General features: G+C 42.6%; 1 protein-coding gene across 3 annotated transcripts in view; it reads right to left on the bottom strand.

Moving 5' to 3' along the window:
• svep1 (sushi, von Willebrand factor type A, EGF and pentraxin domain containing 1) overlaps nt 1–18,371 on the bottom strand; it is a 118,867-nt gene that overhangs the window by 25,298 nt on the left and 75,198 nt on the right. For all 3 annotated transcript variants that reach the window (XM_082526550.1, XM_082526551.1, XM_082526552.1), the window contains 13 exons: nt 16,209–16,388; nt 13,206–13,400; nt 7,994–8,112; nt 7,502–7,631; nt 6,249–6,356; nt 2,695–2,826; nt 2,264–2,455; nt 1,683–1,804; nt 1,492–1,597; nt 1,191–1,394; nt 697–930; nt 426–587; nt 134–295 (listed from right to left, as the gene is read on the bottom strand). In XM_082526550.1, the coding sequence (XP_082382676.1) occupies nt 134–295; nt 426–587; nt 697–930; nt 1,191–1,394; nt 1,492–1,597; nt 1,683–1,804; nt 2,264–2,455; nt 2,695–2,826; nt 6,249–6,356; nt 7,502–7,631; nt 7,994–8,112; nt 13,206–13,400; nt 16,209–16,388 (2,046 nt within the window). The remainder of the gene's footprint in view (nt 1–133; nt 296–425; nt 588–696; nt 931–1,190; nt 1,395–1,491; nt 1,598–1,682; nt 1,805–2,263; nt 2,456–2,694; nt 2,827–6,248; nt 6,357–7,501; nt 7,632–7,993; nt 8,113–13,205; nt 13,401–16,208; nt 16,389–18,371) is intronic.

Genomic DNA, 18,371 nt, shown 5'->3' with positions numbered 1-18,371 from the left:
AATATGTTTTTGATTAGAAGCTGGGAAAATATTGGTTTTCTTCTCAGGAATGATTAGGTCTCACCAGAGTGGAAATAAATTAAGTTAGCAAGACATTAGGGTAGTGTACTTTATGCCTGTCAAACTATATCACCTCCACACTCTGTCTCGTCCACGGCTCCTCTGGTGACTGTGGAAGTCTCATCGGGACAGACCTCACACTTTCTGGCTCCAAAAGAAGGCTGGAAGTGACCCAGGGGGCATGACTCACAGATCTCCAACCCATTTCGAGAGTGACTACCAGGCTTACACTGCCCTGAAAATAAATGAATATCACCACGTCACCAGCCAAATGAAACAGAAAAAAAATCCCATATATGAAAAATAACATTTAAATCTGAGCACAAAAAGACAGACGTCTTTCTGTTCATGTGCATGTTTTGTACCTTTGCACTCAGCGATGCTGCGGGAGTGCAGGTAGGCTGTGGAGGTTCCTTCAGGACAGGACTTACACTCCAGCTGACCCTCCTGGTCCTGGTAGGAACCCAGCCAGCAACTCTCACACTCATTATATTCAAGAGAAAAGTAGGTTCCCACTGGACATTGGACTGAAAGAGCATTCACAGTTAGAGGCTAGGAAAAGCAATACCGCAATGTGCTTTCATACTGTTATGAAGGGAACCCTGAGGTTAGGTGGGTGCACCTTCCTATACTCACCACACATCCTGCCTTTGAGGACTGAGCCCGGCCTGCAGAAGAGAGACGCCCTCTTGCTTTCCAGTGATTTGGGATCTGCTATAATCATCTCTGAAGACAAGTGGAAATTGGACAGCGGCTGCTTGGACAGTGTTCTCTTCAGTCTATTGGTAAGTTGCTCCAGCATCCGCAGGAGCCTCTTCTGATTGGCCACTTCAATTGAGTCGTTCCTCGACAGGGGCAAAGGGATGCTTGCTGGGAGAATGGCCAAAGTTTAAACGACTGAAACATAGGCGTGTCTGAGAGCAAGAAAATGCTGCACTAGAAAGATTATAGACATGCTAAGCTTCAAGCTTTTTGAGCTATTGTACGTTGTTCTTCGAAAATAAATAAACACATGATTCTCGCTCTGTTTTTGCTTGTGGCAACATTAATGTGCAGCCTTTAAAAAGCTTTTGACAGTCAGCAGTAGCAGCGTAGCAACTCAGACATTTGAGATCTCTTAGACATTCTACCTGTGATGTTGAAGTAGATCTGGATCTTGTGGTCTTTAGTCGGGCCTTTGATCTTTCTGTGCCTCTTGGTGCGGTGGTGAAGTTGCATGCTGCCGTCTTGGTTCTGGGTGGGGAGCTGCCGGGTGCTTGTGGCAAAGCCAGATTCAAAGTAAGCATAGTCCTGGGAGCCCTGAGTGCCCCAGTTGTCCCCCCAACCTCCTGGTACTAAAGGGTGTAAAACAAGAAGAGAGAAGATGATCGTGAAAATGTTTAATTTAAGACATAAGTGTTATATTCGGGGATTTTTGCCAGGTAATCCTACCAATAGAAAATCCATTCTCATAGTTGTAATTGTACTCCAGACAGTGTCCCTGTGACATCACCTCCAGCTTGCAGGTGACATCGTCATTGCCACAAATTTTAGGCAGCTGTAAGACAAACCACAAAATGCAACATGTATTCAAGAGTTGATTCACAGCTTATCCATGTGTTTGCAGAGATAGAAGTCCTCACCATGCCTCCCAGTTTGCTGTTGAACTCTCCAGTAAATGACTTGACGAGGTCCACGTCGTCACAGCGAGATGCTTTAAAGAGCATCTCGAAGGGCTTAAACCCGTTGTTGGCTATACGGTTCACTGGAGAGGACATAAAGGACACTTCAGTCAGCACTACTATGGTAAAAAAAAAAAAAGGTTATTTGCACTGGAGAAAACCTGTAGAGAACAGAGCGTGCACCAGTGGTATCAGATGTGACACTGATTAAGTCAAATACACAATAAAAAGGAGGGTCAGAGGTGGAGGGGGGTTGCAAAGAGGCTTGCAGCTGCTGTAGCCAGGTTAAAACAGCTTAAACAGAGCACCCTGTATGTATCTATGTATGACATATATGTATGTAGGTAAGAGGCCTGTATTTTCTTGCTGATTTTCATGGTCAAGTTAGTTGTGTTTTATTTATAGAATGTTTTGTTTTGGCAGTGGCACACTGATGTTCTCTACCTCCTAAAGAAGAAAAATTCTTCTTCTGAAACTGAAAATAAACAGTGAGGCATACAGCATGTATGTATAAACATATATATATATTCTGCCACACTAACATGAACAGTCTGGTCTGTCTGGAGAGTAGGCTGGCTCCCAGATGCCGTTGTAGGCACAGAAGTAGCTGTGGACAGCATCCTGAGTGAGGCTATAGCCGTCTTTACAGTGGAGAGTACAGTTGACTCCTTCCTCCTCTTCAGAACAGATGAACTCTCCATTCACTGGGACGTACGGCTGGTCACACGTTGTCCCTGAGCAGATACACATAATGCACTTCCATGGTTTTCTCAAGTCGGAGCTCAGTGTCTGATTACCTTCATGCATGACTGCACAATGAAACTGAAAAATTCAGGCACTGCAAAAGGACACTGACACTGGTGTTTTGTTTTATTTACTGTGTATTTCATTCTCATCACACAAGATAAAAAAAAGAGAGAAAGGGTTCCTTGGGGTGCAGGTACGTCACTGAGATGCAGGGGTGCTCTTATACCTTGGACAGTTACTGTGAGGTTGCATGTGCGGCTGTTTCCTGCTGCATCAGTAGCGGTGTACTGCACCACAGTCTCTCCTACTGGAAACAGAGAGCCTGGACTGTGGCGACTGGTTACTGTGAGGCGACCGCCTGAAAGACAGACAGAGAGATGATTATTTCATTTCTGCTGACCCTTCCTGGTGATCTTGTTGTGAAAAAGCATAATCATATGGACTGTACAAAGAAGTAGTATTAGGTGGGTTAAAGCATCCTGTGAGTGTGAGACAGAAACTGCTGTTTTCAGAAAATGTGCCAGCTACCCAACTATTCATCAGTAAACTATAACCAAATACAAAAATAACATTTCTGTATCTGCATTTTTATGCTTGAATGATTCTCAGGTCAGGGTCAAGTGGCTTCAATATCAAAAATCTGAATTTTTTGCTACAAGGTCCGAGCTGAAAATGAGTGGAAAGCAGCCAATGTTCAAAGATCAAGAATGGTCCGAGAAACATTTAACGTTACAGACTTGTGCACATTACTGCACATTATGAAGAAGTCAATGTAAAATAACAGTTTGATGTGAGGGTTAACATGGAGCATCTTTTGGGGCTTTTAAACTGATTAAAATCAGAACATAGCGCTGCACGCAAATGTATCCATGATTTAATATTTTTGGTCTAACAGTGTTTTCTATTTTTCCCCTTTACACCTGCTGTTGGGAACTTATTTTTCCAAGTTTAAAAGTCTTCATCTCTAATCCGAAGTTACTCTGGTTTTCCTGCAGAGGGCACTCTAAGCCTTAGTTTATATTCCAGGACTAAATGAGTCACTCCTATGAACCATAGCTGTTATGTTAAACATAGGAATAATGTGTCTGGGCATCGCGTGGCAGCAGAAAAAAAAAGAATCCAGGTCTGGGAATTGAAAAGGAAACTTAAGAAAGTGACGGATAGAGCACTGGGAGAGGCTGCTGTGATGAGCGGAGTGTATGAGTGTGTTGGTGTTTAGGCTGACACACAGGTTGTGGACAAAGAACAATGAAACATCTGCACCAAGTGTGAGAGACACAGACGGGATTAAGGAGGAGGGAAAAGTGAGGGATCAACCTTTCGTTTAACTCTGATCCATCTCCTGTATTAACAGTAGCACCGCCGTTCCAACAGGGCTGACACATGTCTGGCCTGCTGGAGTCTCCCCTTATATTTAGCCCAAGTGTGTGTGTTTGTATGTGCGTGTCTCCAGAGTCATGACTATATATAGAGCTGGCATCAGGGTGTGGGCCTGGAAAAACAAAACACTGACGTCGAAGCGGCCCCAGGCTGACGTCGTGTGGACCTGAAGCAGCCGCAGTAGCCTGTTATTACAGTGTGTGTGTGTGTGTGTGTGTGTGTTTGATGGGGGTGCACCTCTGCAGGCAGGTGGGGAATGATCACTTTGGGGCTTTGGTGAGCGAGATGTTAATTTTGGCGCCTGTGTTTGGGTCTGAATTTGTGAACACACACACTCACACACACACGTAATCACTGTTAGTGTTATTTATGTACAGAGTCGGTGCATTACATGAGCCCGGCTGGAGCCCGAAGAAGTCTGGTTTGTTGTCTGTCACCACCCCAGCTGTTTGGGTACAGTCGGAGCGCCAGGACAAATTCACCAGGCTCTACGGTATTTAGTCTATCTGGCAAAGCGACCTTCATACAAACTTTTATAGCATTCAGATTTGGTTGTGTATTGAGTCCTGGAGTTGCCAGTTACAGCTTTATTGCCTGTCAAAACACCCTTGAAGAACGTTTCAATGTTGAATTTATTGCTCTGTGGCCCCGTTTTAGCTTTTTAGAAACACGGCTGCAAAAAAAAGTTTGATAAAGAGCAGACTCAACGTGCCTTTTTCATTTCAGCAAGTTATTAAATCACAAATTCACAAAATACATAACATGTTGAAGATGAAGCCCTGCATTCAAATAATTCTGTCCTCTGTAATCATCGCAGTACATGTTTAATTTATCTCATCCTTCACTATATTATTCTGAATTAAAAAGAAAAAAAAGTTAATCCAAAGTGAAGCCTGAAGACATATTTGCAAATTAAGTCTAAGTCAGGAAATTCGCACATTAACCAGTAAAAAGAAGTACCTGCCTGTACTTTCGACTCACTTCATCTTCCCAGTAAGCCCACTAAGCACCGTCACTGCTACTGTACGAACTATTCTGCCTTCCCTCTCTCTTAGGTTAAGATGTCTGTTTATTTCTGTGGCTCCTGGTTTTTGGTTTTCCACAAAAGGGGATAGAAAACTGGCTCCTGAAACCTCATAGCCTTTTCTCAAGGTTGCCCTTCCTTAAAAACGGCTTCATGACACCCACAATTCGACTGAGACCATTTCTGATGAGGCTTCAGTGAACAGTAGATGGATCAACTGAAGGTCCAGATGTGCCTGTCAGATCCTGGGTCAGGTTTTTACTGAAATTCTTCCTATTTCCTATAGTTCACCTGCTGTGGATAATTTATTTTAGGCCTGACACTTTTCAGTTTCGAGAAAACCCCCCGAAAAGCTCAGATGTTTTTCTTTATAAAATAGCCAAAAATAACAAAACTCTTCTGTTAACTAATGTAATTAAGAATCTTTGCCTAGCTATGTGCAAACCAATCATGCTTACGTGCATACTTTCCCCCTAAAGAGTCATTCTGAGCCAAGGAAAACCCCACACATCCCAGTATAATATTTATATTTACGTAATTGGGCTCTCTGTCTCTACTTTTTGCACTTGTGTAAATGTTCAAGGTCATATTTATGCAAAAATACAGAACATTTTTCTTGCAATCGTATTCCATAATGTTTTCTAGGTTTACATTTACACTGTCTTAGAGAGGAATCGGTTAAGAGCAGCTCCATGAAATGTGAGTGATTAGTCTCGAGTCACCACAGAACCACAATCACCGCACAACTTTACTTTTTTTATGCCAATGAACAACACTTCTAAGAACTGTCACTTAGGTGAAGTCCTTATGCTGTAAACTAAACAGATATTTTTCTAGTGGGTGTACTGCTAGAGCGTCAGCTTCACCTAGACAGTGATTAATGTCTTAACATAACAACTGCAATCACTCTGATTAAAAAAAACAAAAAAACCCACAAACATAATGAACTGACAGTCCAAAGCATTTGACTCGAGTACTGCATTTGCTCGCACAATTATCCAGACTGTGTGAAAAATGGGTGGAATGAGCACGCATTCCCACAGAAGAACTTTTTTCATAGCAATAACACCTGCTTCTCTCCACTGCCTCCATCTGTTTTCGCATTAATGATATTCGCAGACGCTGTAACAGCTTCATCTGTCCGCTAGGCCCGTTCTCTCTCTAAACACAGACGCGCTAATGAGGCGTCCATGCACCCACTTACAGTTGGTCCTCTATGTCCAGTGTCCTTCACCGTTATTCGCAGAACCTTCTTTTTCCAATCTCCCAGAGGAAAAGATCCTGTTTAGCCATCATCGACTGAGACAGTGGGTGGAGCAGAGTGGAACAGAGCTGCAAAAGAATAAACGGTCTAAAGAAGGAGCGACCAGACATACCTGAGTTGTCGGAAAACTGCGGGACTTCCCAGTCCACCGCCGTCTCTGCGTTCGTGGCCTGGATCGCGGGCGGTGACCTGCACCTGTCGATGACCGGGGGCTCCGTATCTGGAGGCAGACAGAAAGTAAGCGCACAGACAGAGAAAACTTGTTAAAGTCACATTTCTGAACGCCAGTCACTATAAATAGACTAAATCAGGCCGCAAACTCAATAATATTTAGGTACAAAGGCATTTATAGCAAACAAAGAGCTGAACAGACGATAAAGTGAGGAAAAAAAAACGTTGGGGAGCCGAGTGCGACTCTGTCATCTGACTTTCTCGATGCAGCAGCAGCAGAGAGTGTCAGAGGGCACGAGTTGAACACATGTCTCTAATAAAAAACCCACAACTTTCCACCAACATAATAACATATGGAAATGTTCACAGCTACCATGCTTGGGGTTTTTCCCCCGACTGCAGTGATTACTGGGTGGCTGACATGGGACACCCCTGTTATTCACTCTCAACAGCAAACAGTGTTTGGCACCTGCTGGAGCAGAACTTACTGCTAAGTTAGTCAATTAAAATCTCTGAAAGTGCTTCGGTGAAATCACTGAAACAAACTGCAGCAATCCAGTAACAAACTGGCGGTAAAGTGTCCCCACTGAGAGGTGACGAGTTTGGACCTTAAAAGACACTCACTGTCTTTACCCTTTTTACAAACTACGTCCCACTGTATCAGCATATTTATCCACTAATTATCCATCTTTCTTCTTCCACTTATCTCACTCAGAGTCATCTGGGAACTTGAGCCTTTTCCAACTTTATGGAGTCACAACTTAGGGACCCTCTAATGCGTTTACTATCAGGTCATATGTCAGCCCGCCCACTTCATGTTGCCAGTAGTTATTTCGTCCATAGTTGCTTGAAGTTGCCAATCATATTCACTTTTTATAGACAACCATTCACACCTACAGCACGACCAGTTTACAATCACCAGTTAAACTAACACACATGTATTTGGACTGCGGGAGGAAGTCTGAGTACCCGGAGACAACCACACGAGCACGGAGCATGCAAACTCTGCTTACTAAAAAAAGGCACTTTTTATCATTTATTTGATTCTGTATAGGACAGGAGCAGTTGTCCAAACACAACATAAACGCTGTGTGACCGAATTCTCTGCCCCCCCCTCGCTCTCTGTAATCTGCCACAGGCCACATGCAGCATCCATTGTTTGGTTTTATGTGGTCCCCAGAAGGATGAGCTCACCGATGACGGTGACTGTAAAGGAGCAGTTGGCCTGATTTCCAGAGCGGTCCGTAGCAAAGTATGTGATGGTTTCCTTGCCAATGGGGAAAAGCTGTGGAAGACTATAGACTGGCTTCGCCTGGACCACCACCTGGAGGAGTGAGAGACAACAAAATGTGAAGAAGAAGAGAGTCAAACTGCTTTCAAAGCAGGAAGCTGAAAGCTGAATAAATTAGAAGAGATTTACTTTTGTGCAAATTAATTGAGAATTTTACAAAACAGCCATGTAATCTATCCTACCACATAAAGTAAACCACAGAATGTCACATGCCATGTATGCAATAAATACTGTACTTTAGCTCATGCTTGTGCCCTCTTATCATATGTTACAGGTTTATTGTGGATACAACAAACTTTTGATACCAAGGGCGGGAAACCATTACCCCATAATTATCAAGCTATTCTAGAATTAAGTAGCATCTAATTTGACTGTTTTTTACTCAAATATCTAACCTCTTCTTTAGAGTTGTCCGTGGCATTTGGGACGTTCCAGCTGACGATGGCCGTGCCGCGGCGCTCAACTGTCCCTGCAACAATGTTGTCGGGGCACTGTAGCCACGGTGGCTCAGTATCTAACAAGACAGAGGGACAAAAAAGGTGGAGAAGAAGAAGAGAATGAAATTGGATTCAACTATTGCAGATGTTCCTTCATCATAACCCGCAGACATTGACCTCAACCTGCTCCTCGTTATCGCTGATAGAGCAGGCGTGTGATGTCATATTGCCCCCAACAGCTTAAAACATAACAAGGCAGTTTGTCATTGTTGATAAGCAATCAAAGAGAGAGTGAGACAGCACCACTGCTCGTGCTCCAGCACCACTAGACCTCGCTCTTTGATTCTGTGCAGTCCAAGTAAAGACACGGAATAAAAAGCACTCTTTCTTGCTTTTACTCCAGCTCAACACTCCCTTCGTCACTCCCAGCACATCAACATGCATCAAGCTCAAATGAAATCGCTGTTAGTTCTTTGTTAGAGGTATTGCAGTCTAGAGGTATTGATTGATAATAACAGTGGTATCTAAATATGAACGTTTCACCTCCTCGAACTGCCTGATTAAGACTCCAGCCTACTGACAACTACCTGCACCTGCAAAACACTGTTATCCTGTTACTTACACTTCAACGTCCACCAACATACCTGCTACTGACCCCAAATACGTACAATTTTTAAGTAAATTGGCTAAAGGTGCTGTTGACATGAAATTCTTACCAGATGTTTGTGATTAGGTACAATAGTATGACCACCAGGTCCTCCATTTGCTACCACAACAGCCCTGACCTGTCGAGGTATGGACTCCACTAGACTGCTGAAGGTGTGCTGTAGTATCTGGCACCAAGATGTTACCAACATATCCTTTAAGTCCTGTAAGTTGTGAGGTGGATCGAACGTGTTTGTCCAGCCCATCCCACAGATGCTTGGTTGGGCTGAGATCTAAGGAATTTGGAGGCCAAGCCAACACCTCAAACTTGTTGTGCTCCTCAAAACGTTTCTGAACCATTTTTGCTTTGTGGCAGGACAGATTATCCTGCTGAAAGAGCCATCAAGGAGTACTGTTTCTATGGAAGGATGTGCATGGTCTGCAACAATGCTTCATCATTAGACTAGATCTTCTCCCATTCTTCTATGGTCTGGTTCTGATGCTCTGTGTATTCTGACACCTGTCAATTTGAACCACATTGAACAATTCCAGCTATGTGAGCTACAGTAGCTCGTCTGCTGGATCAGACCACACGGGCCAGCCTTTACTCAATGTAAACCAATGAGCCTTGGCTGCACATGATCCTGGCACAGGTTTACCACTGTTCCTCCCTTGGAACACTTCTGTTGCTGATCAGCGCCGACCAGGAACACCCCAGAGAGATGCCGTTTTGTAGATGCTCTGAACCAGTTATCTAGCCATCACAATTTGGTCTTTGCAAAACTCAATCAAACCCTTACGGTTGCCCTTTTTTCCTGCTTCTAACACATCAACTTCGACAACAAAATGTACACTTGCCCCCTAATATATATCACTAACAGGTGCCATGATGGAGAGATAATCAGTGTTATTCACTTCACCTGTTGGTATTTATTCCAACATATTTGCACCGCTGCACCTATAAATACAAATATGCCACACATATTGTCTATTCGGTTATGTAAATTGAGAACAAAGAAAGCCCAATTCTTTGTTTGTATGCTACACATACGTGGCCAATGAAGCTGATTCTGATCATGAATCCTGTAGCAGTAATCTGATATTGTGACAGAGTGAATTGCTTATATGTTTTTACAACTCTATGAAGAGAGCCAAGGAAAAAAAAGTATGTTTTTGTTTAGCACTCTAAGCTCGTATGATTTGTTGTTTATGTGAGTATTGTAGCACTCTCCAAACACCTCATAGTGCAGAGGTAGATAAAACCAGCTTTTGGTTATAAAAGTTAACTAAATCAATAAAGAAAATTTCCAGCTGCTGGCCAATTCTTTTTGTTTTCTCTACTCAATCAGTTTGTACTTTGATTGTTTGAAGGGAAAAAAAGACAATTCCAAGATAATTATAGCCCTCTCTGAGCAAATTAGCTAGAGTTATGTTGGTTTGTAAATCCACTGGTAAAAAGCAGCTCCAGCAGCCTGGACGACTACTTGTGAAGACAGTGCCACACAACTACGACTCAAATGTCTGTGCCACATAGAGCTGGTGTTTGCTAAGGTTCAATAATTTATCAAAAATAAATAAACCTCATATCAAGTGTCTGTCAAACATTTGACAAACCTAGCTTTTAAAAGCTATCTGCACAAAGTTCAACGCTTTTACTTCGATTATAATAGTCTTTTCCCTTAGATAATGCACAAAACCTCTCATTGTTCCAGCAGGAAACAGCTAGGCACTGTCAGGACGAAGTTTAGCTTTATTTGGAAAAAACCTTCAGCAGTCCACCTGCTTGGCTGTCGGAGCCACCGTGACCCTTGCATGAAACATTTTCTTCCTTTGTCTCATTCTCCATACAGCATGGTGTAATAATGAGAAGCCAGCACAGTTCAGCTGAACGCAGTTCAAGCCTGCAGGAAACAAGCTCAGCCTCCAAGAGCTGATTTCTCCCATCGATCGGCGGTGGTCATGCCTGTTGCGTTATGCAACAGAGCTGCTCCCATCTGGACCCGATGACCCATCCACTTAGGCATCCGTCTCCGTTAAACACTAACACACTTGAGCTCAGATCGAATCCTTTCATCTTTATAACAAGGGAAACATATTTCACTCTGGGTGTCATCAACATGAAGTGAGGGGAGGGGAAGGCCAGAAGCTTTAGTCGAACACTCTCATCTTTGTGACAACTTTTCTCGCGCTCGTTATGTGCCGCCCATATTGCAGCTCTCCTTCTTGATTCTTTCCAGCTAATTTACATTTTCTTTTTTTTTTTAATATCTTTTTTCTCCTCCCTCCAGCCCATTTGTGTCTGACAGTATCAGAAAAACTCATCTTCTCTCTGCCATGTAATTTTAAAACACCTACAGATGACTCATCTTCCCCTCTCACCTCCCCGTCCGCCTTACCTCTCCCCTCGTTTTCATCTTTATGGCACCTCTTCCTCTCCTTAATGACACAAGTTCCTTCATTAGCAAACTTTCTCCATGAGGAAATGAGGGTACTGAGGACATTTGGGGTGGGGTGGGGGGACAGAGAGCAGTTCTGCACCACCTGTTTCACCTGCAAGGCATCTGGAGTACTGCAGTCTGTTATAATGATCTCCAGAGCCCAGTCTGAGCTGAGGGGATAGACTCGAAAGCTCGGACACAGTATGGTTTGAGTTAGTGACCCGAGGTCTGCTTTAAGGGGGGGAGATTAGCTTCATACTCGCCTTTGGAAGAGCAGAGAAAAAATAACAGAATGGAAAAATTCTCCCTCCAAGTTTCCTCTTGTTTTTCTTTTCATATCATCCTCTTTCTCCATTTATTCTCTATCTTCATGTTTCACTCTTAACAGCACTTCTATTTCTGAACTGCAAATACAGCTCCCTGTTAAAAGCTCCCACCCATTCATGCCATATAAAATCAACTTTTGACCGCATTTATCACATACGACACGCAAAACTACTAAAAAAAGGTTGGCAGTCAGATGCGGCAGTGATTTCAAGTCAAGTTTCTAATAATGCTGTATCTTGTTTTTCACAGGAATGAAATGGTCTTAAACAGAAATCTTAATCATGAGGCCTCGGGGGTGTTTGTGTATTACTCAGTATTGGAGGGAGAAATGCAAAGTGCTTTCCTCTTCTTCCCAACTTTATGGCTAAATAATCACCTGCTAATTTTAACCACACACAAAATGACAAAATGGATCCCCATAGTTCTGCTACCCTAGCAATGAAGCTTATTTCAGCTCCCATATTCACAAAGGGTCATCACAGCAGATGGCTTTGCATATTTGATTCGGCAAATGTTTATGCCAGATTCCCATCCTGACATAACTAGGAACCTTAGCTTATTTAAATCTGGGCAATCTCACCTTCAAGGTCTTCTCTTTGTGTGCCTCTGGACTGCTTCCAGCTTAGCTTCAAGGGATTTCTGTTCTGACAAATTGCACTTTGGCATCTGGGATTTTATCTTTGCAGAGTTAGCAACAAGTAACTTCTCTGTCAAACTGCCTGAAGTTTCACTGGTTATGATAGCTGGGTCTAGACCTACAATACAATTTCTTCAGGGAAAAAACAACTGAAGCTGTCTATCTATAATGCAGGAATTCTTCAACCACAGAAATACACTCTTCAGTTCTCACCTGCCCTTCTCATCATATCATTTGACAGCAGGAGATCCTGCAAGAATCAGGAATGCACAAGTGATCCAAGCAGGAATCACAAACAGTTAAAGTGGTACAAAAGTGATAACTCTGAAGCATACATAGGCTAAATTTAAATCAGATGTGTTTTTTTACATTTTAATTGGCAGAGATGCAGAACTTTTTGACCACACTTTGGTGTACCGACGTGATCCTTCTGCATCTTAGAAAGACAGGAAATGTCTGTATTTTCAAAACGACTCCTTTACATAGTCAGGTCTATAAGTATCTGGATGTCGCCTCCATTTTTCACACCTCATTGAGAGTTCTAGTGAAGTAGGAATCTAAGTTTATTATGTGCTTAGATTGTCCTGGATTAATGAGGGAGCAGACCTAACCTGGCCAATTGTCCAATTACTTTTTAGCCTGTGAAAATGGGGGACTGTGTATAAAAAAATCCTTAAAAAGAACAAATCCAAAACAAACACTTTTTTTTAAGCCCTAAAGTCTGCACGTCAATCGCATCTTGATTGTTTGATATCTTGACTGCACTGTGGTGGCAAAATTCCAAAAATACTTCTGGACCTGAGCATACAGGCCCTTCTTCTACTCCAAAGTCATGTGGAGAAACAAAATGATCAAACCTAACTGTAAACTCCATCATTCAGCCTCCAGAGCTTCAAGCAGAGGGGTCTTGGCCTCTGTATTTTTTACTTCCTTGTTACAACTGTAGAGACAATTTACAGCCACTGCAGCTTTGACCGCTGCCCTGACCGTAGTCCTGCAGAAAGGAAAGATAGATTCCCTCTTTAGGAAAAGACACACACACACACACACACACACACACACACACACACACACAACACACACACACACACACACACACACACACACGCACACACACAGTTACCTGTGCAGACAGCTTTATAGACATTGGCTGTCCAGTTCCCAGAGCTCAGGCACACCGCCTTCCTGTTCCCCTGGAGACTGTAACCTGGACGACAGTTGAGGAGGCAAAAAAAGCCTGGAGACACTGCTCTTCTCCCACAAGCAGGAGGGGACAGAAAGATGTTCTTCAGAGTCACGATGGGAGGGCAACGCACCTCTGGGTGGGAAAGATCAAGAGACAGATTATCAATCTGTCTCTTGTTTGTTATTAAAAGTAGCTGAAAAGATTTCCTTATAAAGATAAAACTGGGAAAACACTGAACAAAAGAGTGGAAAAAAAAATAGAGTTGGAAGATCTCGACCGTGTTTCCTGTGTGTTAACCGAATGTGATAAAATCTTCCTCTGAGCTGGCTCCACCATAAACGGCAACAATAAAGCTATTCTCGGCCGCTGTGTATCAAAAACTGGCACGGAAATGACAAACATTTGGTCGGAAATCAACTTAAGAAAGCGCTGACCGCAGGGCTCGTACACAGGAGGCCTTTCAAGCATTTCTGGAGGCCAGTGTGGCTTTTTTCTTGATGACGGATAGATCGTTTTCATTCTCTCCCTCGCCAAATCTCAGTTTCATTGGCTCTAGCTGTAGCTGCTTTGCAGGGAAAGCTCACTCCGAGGGATATTCGACATCGGGGATTACAATCGGATGAAAAAAAAAAAATCTATCTCAGCATCCTCTCAGGGCAGCCGAGCTGATCCTCTTTCACCACAGAGCAAGCAAACACAGAAACAAACCAACGGCAGCCCGCAGAGTCCTCTTAGTTGTGCTAAAGTCTGCAGGAAAATGCAGAGGTGGCCAAACAAACAAGCAGCGGCTCACTCAGTGCAGAGATTGGAGTTATTGATAAAGGAATGGAGAGAGTTTTTTGGTAGCAGATGGCTCAGGCGTTTTTAAATAGTGCATCTAGCTGGTTGGTTGGAAGTGAGTCAGCACCGGCCGGAGATTTGTGGCTAAACGCTCTCACACTGTCCCTTTTTTGTGTGTTCGTGTGCATGACCTGGGTGCTCTCTGTGGTGGGCACTAGTGTGTGCGACTATTTTGACTTAACTATCAGTTTTGGAGTGTGTGGGTAATTTTGTGTTGTGTATATGTGGTAACTGTAGCTTTGCTGTGAGAAAGCAGATGTGTCTTGTGCCATGGCGGGTCTCTGCGCAAACACGCCCCATATGTTTAACCGCTGTATATGCGTGTTTACATACGCTTGTAAACTACACCGTTTTTTCATAGGAACCCAGATCAGGCCATTTGTTTGATAGATTGTCTTTGTGTTTTTTCAGCCAGACACGTTTCAGTAAGCAGAAGCAAAACAAATCATGCGAGCGCTCAGTTGAATGATAGTCATGCTGCAAGACATATTTACTGTCAGAGAGGACTGCTGTGTATCTGAGTGAAAGCAAGGCTGGGAAGATTTATTATGGAAAACAATGCTAATTCAATAACTGCATGAATAAATCGGATTTAACTCCACAGATGAAGGAATACTAAGACTTTGACTGAAGACAAGTCAAGATGTCGCTGTAATAGATGAATTCTCTTGGATACGATGTGACGAGGGTTATTAAACTGGGAATGACTTATTTTTAGCCCAAAATGGGGAAAATACAGAATGTGCCACTTTGTTAAAGTCCTGGAATAAAACAGTTTGGTGCCAAAAACAAAACCACACTTGAGCACACAAAAATAACTGAACAGGCAGCAGGTTATGTCTAAGCAGCAACATCCATGGCTGAAAAATTAAACCAACAAAAAAAGTGCACAAAAAAACAGTTCCTCGTGTGTCCATCACAAATACGCAGGTTTACACCCTGATAATAATACAAATTGACTCTTCGTGGCAGCTGGGGAGGAGTTTAATTTCTATAACTCACCAGCTTAAAATGTAATTAGACCTAAAGTTTACAACTAGCTGTCACCTCAGCTAATCTGAGCGCTTTCAGGCTGTTTGACTTGTAAGTGGTGGATAGAAAAGCCAACACAAGGCCGCTCCTACATGCTGAAGGCTAATGTAGGAACTCGGGTTTGAGTCCATCCCAGACCAATCCCTGCATATCATTTCCAGCACTCTCACGCTACTGTTCAATTAAAGCTAAAAAATCCAAATAATAACTCAAAGAACATAAATCGTACATTTTTAGCTACCTGTAACACGTAGAGCTGATTTAAAAATTGTATTTGTGTTCAAAGCTCTCTATTGTTCAGCTACATGATCTTTTGGCTTCACTTTTTGCCTCCGTTACTTCTCTCGGTGCCCAAATCAATGCTTTAGCTGTTATTGGATTTTGACACTATTTATTTACAAGCCCAGCTCTGATAAAGTTGGGACGATGCGTAAAATAAAAACTGAATGCAAAGAGTTTTATTTCCATTTTAAGATGTGACAACTTTTGATCTTTAGTGTATTTGTATTGTTTGTACTGCCAGTGATTAAAAGTCTTCAAAGATTTACGCTAATGAATATTATTCTGAAATTATTCCACCATTTGTAAACACAGTTCTTTTGAATATTTCCTTCTCTAAGATGTTGTTTGTAATATCCAGTCACATTACTGACCTGTTAACAGTTAACCTAATTATTTGCAAGACTTTTTAAATGGGTTAAAAGTCACTTGATTTCACTGAACCAGACCTCTCGACCACACTTGATAACATTAACAGTATACTGCAAGTTTCAGCTGGAAATGTAGCGCTACAGCACCGAAAAAACAAGATGCTGGCAGATGAATCAGTAAAGCCAAAGGTTCAAAAACTCTCAATGCATCATCACAACCAGCTGTGGGGCATTTTTCTTTTTTTATTCTTGCAGTGAATGTTGGAGTCATGTTTTGTAATCATATGTTGCTTTCAGATATGAGGTTTAGAAAAGCCACTGATATAGCAAATTAAACCCATGACAGCACAAAGCCGAGTTTCTCCATCTTACTAGGATACGGTGTGAGATAGTGGCTGACAGTGGAGTGAAAGCTTACCCACACACCGAGGTTGGGGCCCACTCCATTGGTAGTTTGCCTGGCAGGTGAGTTCGGAGTCTCCCTCTAATCTGTAGCCCCGATCACAGCCCACCTGACACACCACCCTGTAGGAGCCAAAGCTGTTGCTGCAACTCAGGAAGCCGTGCTGGGGCAGGGACAGGTGCGGGCAGGAGCGTACTGCAAAGATAGGAGAAAATAAACAGAAGAACCCAAACCAACAAAACAGAAAAACAAAGTCTGCTTTATTTATTATCATATTCAGCTGGATCTGTATCTTCTGTTGCTTGGGTTTATTTTGCCACTTCTATCTATTTAATTTCCTGTTGAGACACAGAGGGAACAAAAGGTTCAGAAAAATAGGAAGTGTGGCCTCGAATAATGACAAACAGTGACAAACTGTACATTTCAAGATAACTTAAACACAAAATATTTGATTATTTTGTTTGCTGTAACTGTTAAACACCCACAACGTGCAGAGGAGGAGTAAACTGCAGGGGTGTACAGCAGTATGTGTTTGCTATAAACTGTGACCTATGATTTAACCCAAAGTGTGAAAGTCCCGAATGAAATAAACAAAGAAAATCCTGGTGTGTGTGTGTCTGTTCTGAGTTATGCTGAGGTCTAGAAAAGGGTGTGTAGTGTGTTATTTCTCATCACCATCCATAGACAGACAGGCAGTTCAGAGTAGACCCCCCCGTCTCCCCCAGGGCTTAACTAGCTGGGAGGTCCAACAGTATGTGGTAAAGACTAGACTCAGAGTAACACATACAAGCAGACATATGCACACACACATAGGAAACATATACCCAAAGCCACATACTATAAATCTTCAACACACACCCTTTAGTATTCAGTGTCTTGGTATTTGTATGAGTCACGCTGCTGCTGCTGCTGCCTTTCTGTTAAAACTGGCACTTTCCTCATTAATCCTTTGACCTTAGCTCTCTCTTCTCAGCTTTCTTTCCGTTCTGCTTCCTTCCGCGCAATCTTCATCCTCTTTCTTCATCCATGAGCAACCTCTCTTTAATTGAATCCTCCCCTACCTTTCTTCCTCTCAACATCTGGCCTGGCAGAAAAGCAGTAGTCTCCCAGTAAACGTTGATTCCTCTTTCAGTCTAAACACATATGATCTCAATCTATGCCGAGAGAGCTTTACGTGCTAACACACACCGACTGTGACTTTTAGGAAACTCAAAGCAAATCAGTACAAGAGATCGAGACACGTCTTACATCTGGATGAAGTGATTTAGGGCTACAGAAATGTTTATAAATGCTGGCGGGCGTCAGAGGCGAGGCGATGCTTTGATTAGGGTTTAATGAAGAATTATATGAGATATGGTGTGGAAGAACCTGCTGCGATCAATCACAAAAGCTTCTGTGTTTCAGTGTCATAACTATGCACCCTGAGTACTGTATGATGAAATATGTAAAGCACGTCAGACACATTTAGCTGCGACTATATCAGAACAGAGCAGCATTATACCACCATGCATTAACACTACAATCAATCAAGAAGCAGACTAATCAAAAAGCCTTAAACGATGAGAAGATCACTACAAAAATCTTTTTAATAGCCCATCTGACTTCGACATTCGACTACTGCCTCACTGTTTACTTTTCTTCTCAGTTTTTGAGATATGATGGGACATTAGGGTGCAGAGAAAAAGCTAGACTAAATACTGGCTGGGTGATATTTAAAATAAATCCACAAACGCACACACAAATGAACGCTGCAAAAAAGTACCATACGTATATCATCGTGCCTGCTTTAAACGGGCTTGTGTTTGTAATGGCATGGTGTTATATGTCGGTAATTTATTAAAGGCCTCTCACTTAAAGCTTAATAATATAACGGGAACCTATTACGCTTGCTTCCAGCTGCATATTTTTATTCTTGGACTCTAATAAAAAAGGTCTGCATGAATCACAGTTCTTATGGCGCAGTCACACTAGAGCAAAAATATGACGGCCACCTCTGCGTGATTAGGAGTAAATCGGTGGCTCACCAGTGACGTTGTTGCATTTTTGGCTCTCTGAGAATCTTTGCATATAGTTGCAGCAACCAACTGGTTACCCAGAAGCGGTTTGTGGAAACCCTCAAACTCAGGACGGATACTTTTGATGGCAGGGCGATTGCTCAGGTTGTCTGATGGGAGGCAA

This window comes from Aulonocara stuartgranti (assembly GCF_965226115.1).
Source record: "Aulonocara stuartgranti genome assembly, chromosome: 3".
Lineage (NCBI taxonomy): Eukaryota > Metazoa > Chordata > Actinopteri > Cichliformes > Cichlidae > Aulonocara > Aulonocara stuartgranti.
Note: the sequence above shows the minus strand (reverse complement) of the source record. Positions and strands in the feature narration are given on the sequence as shown.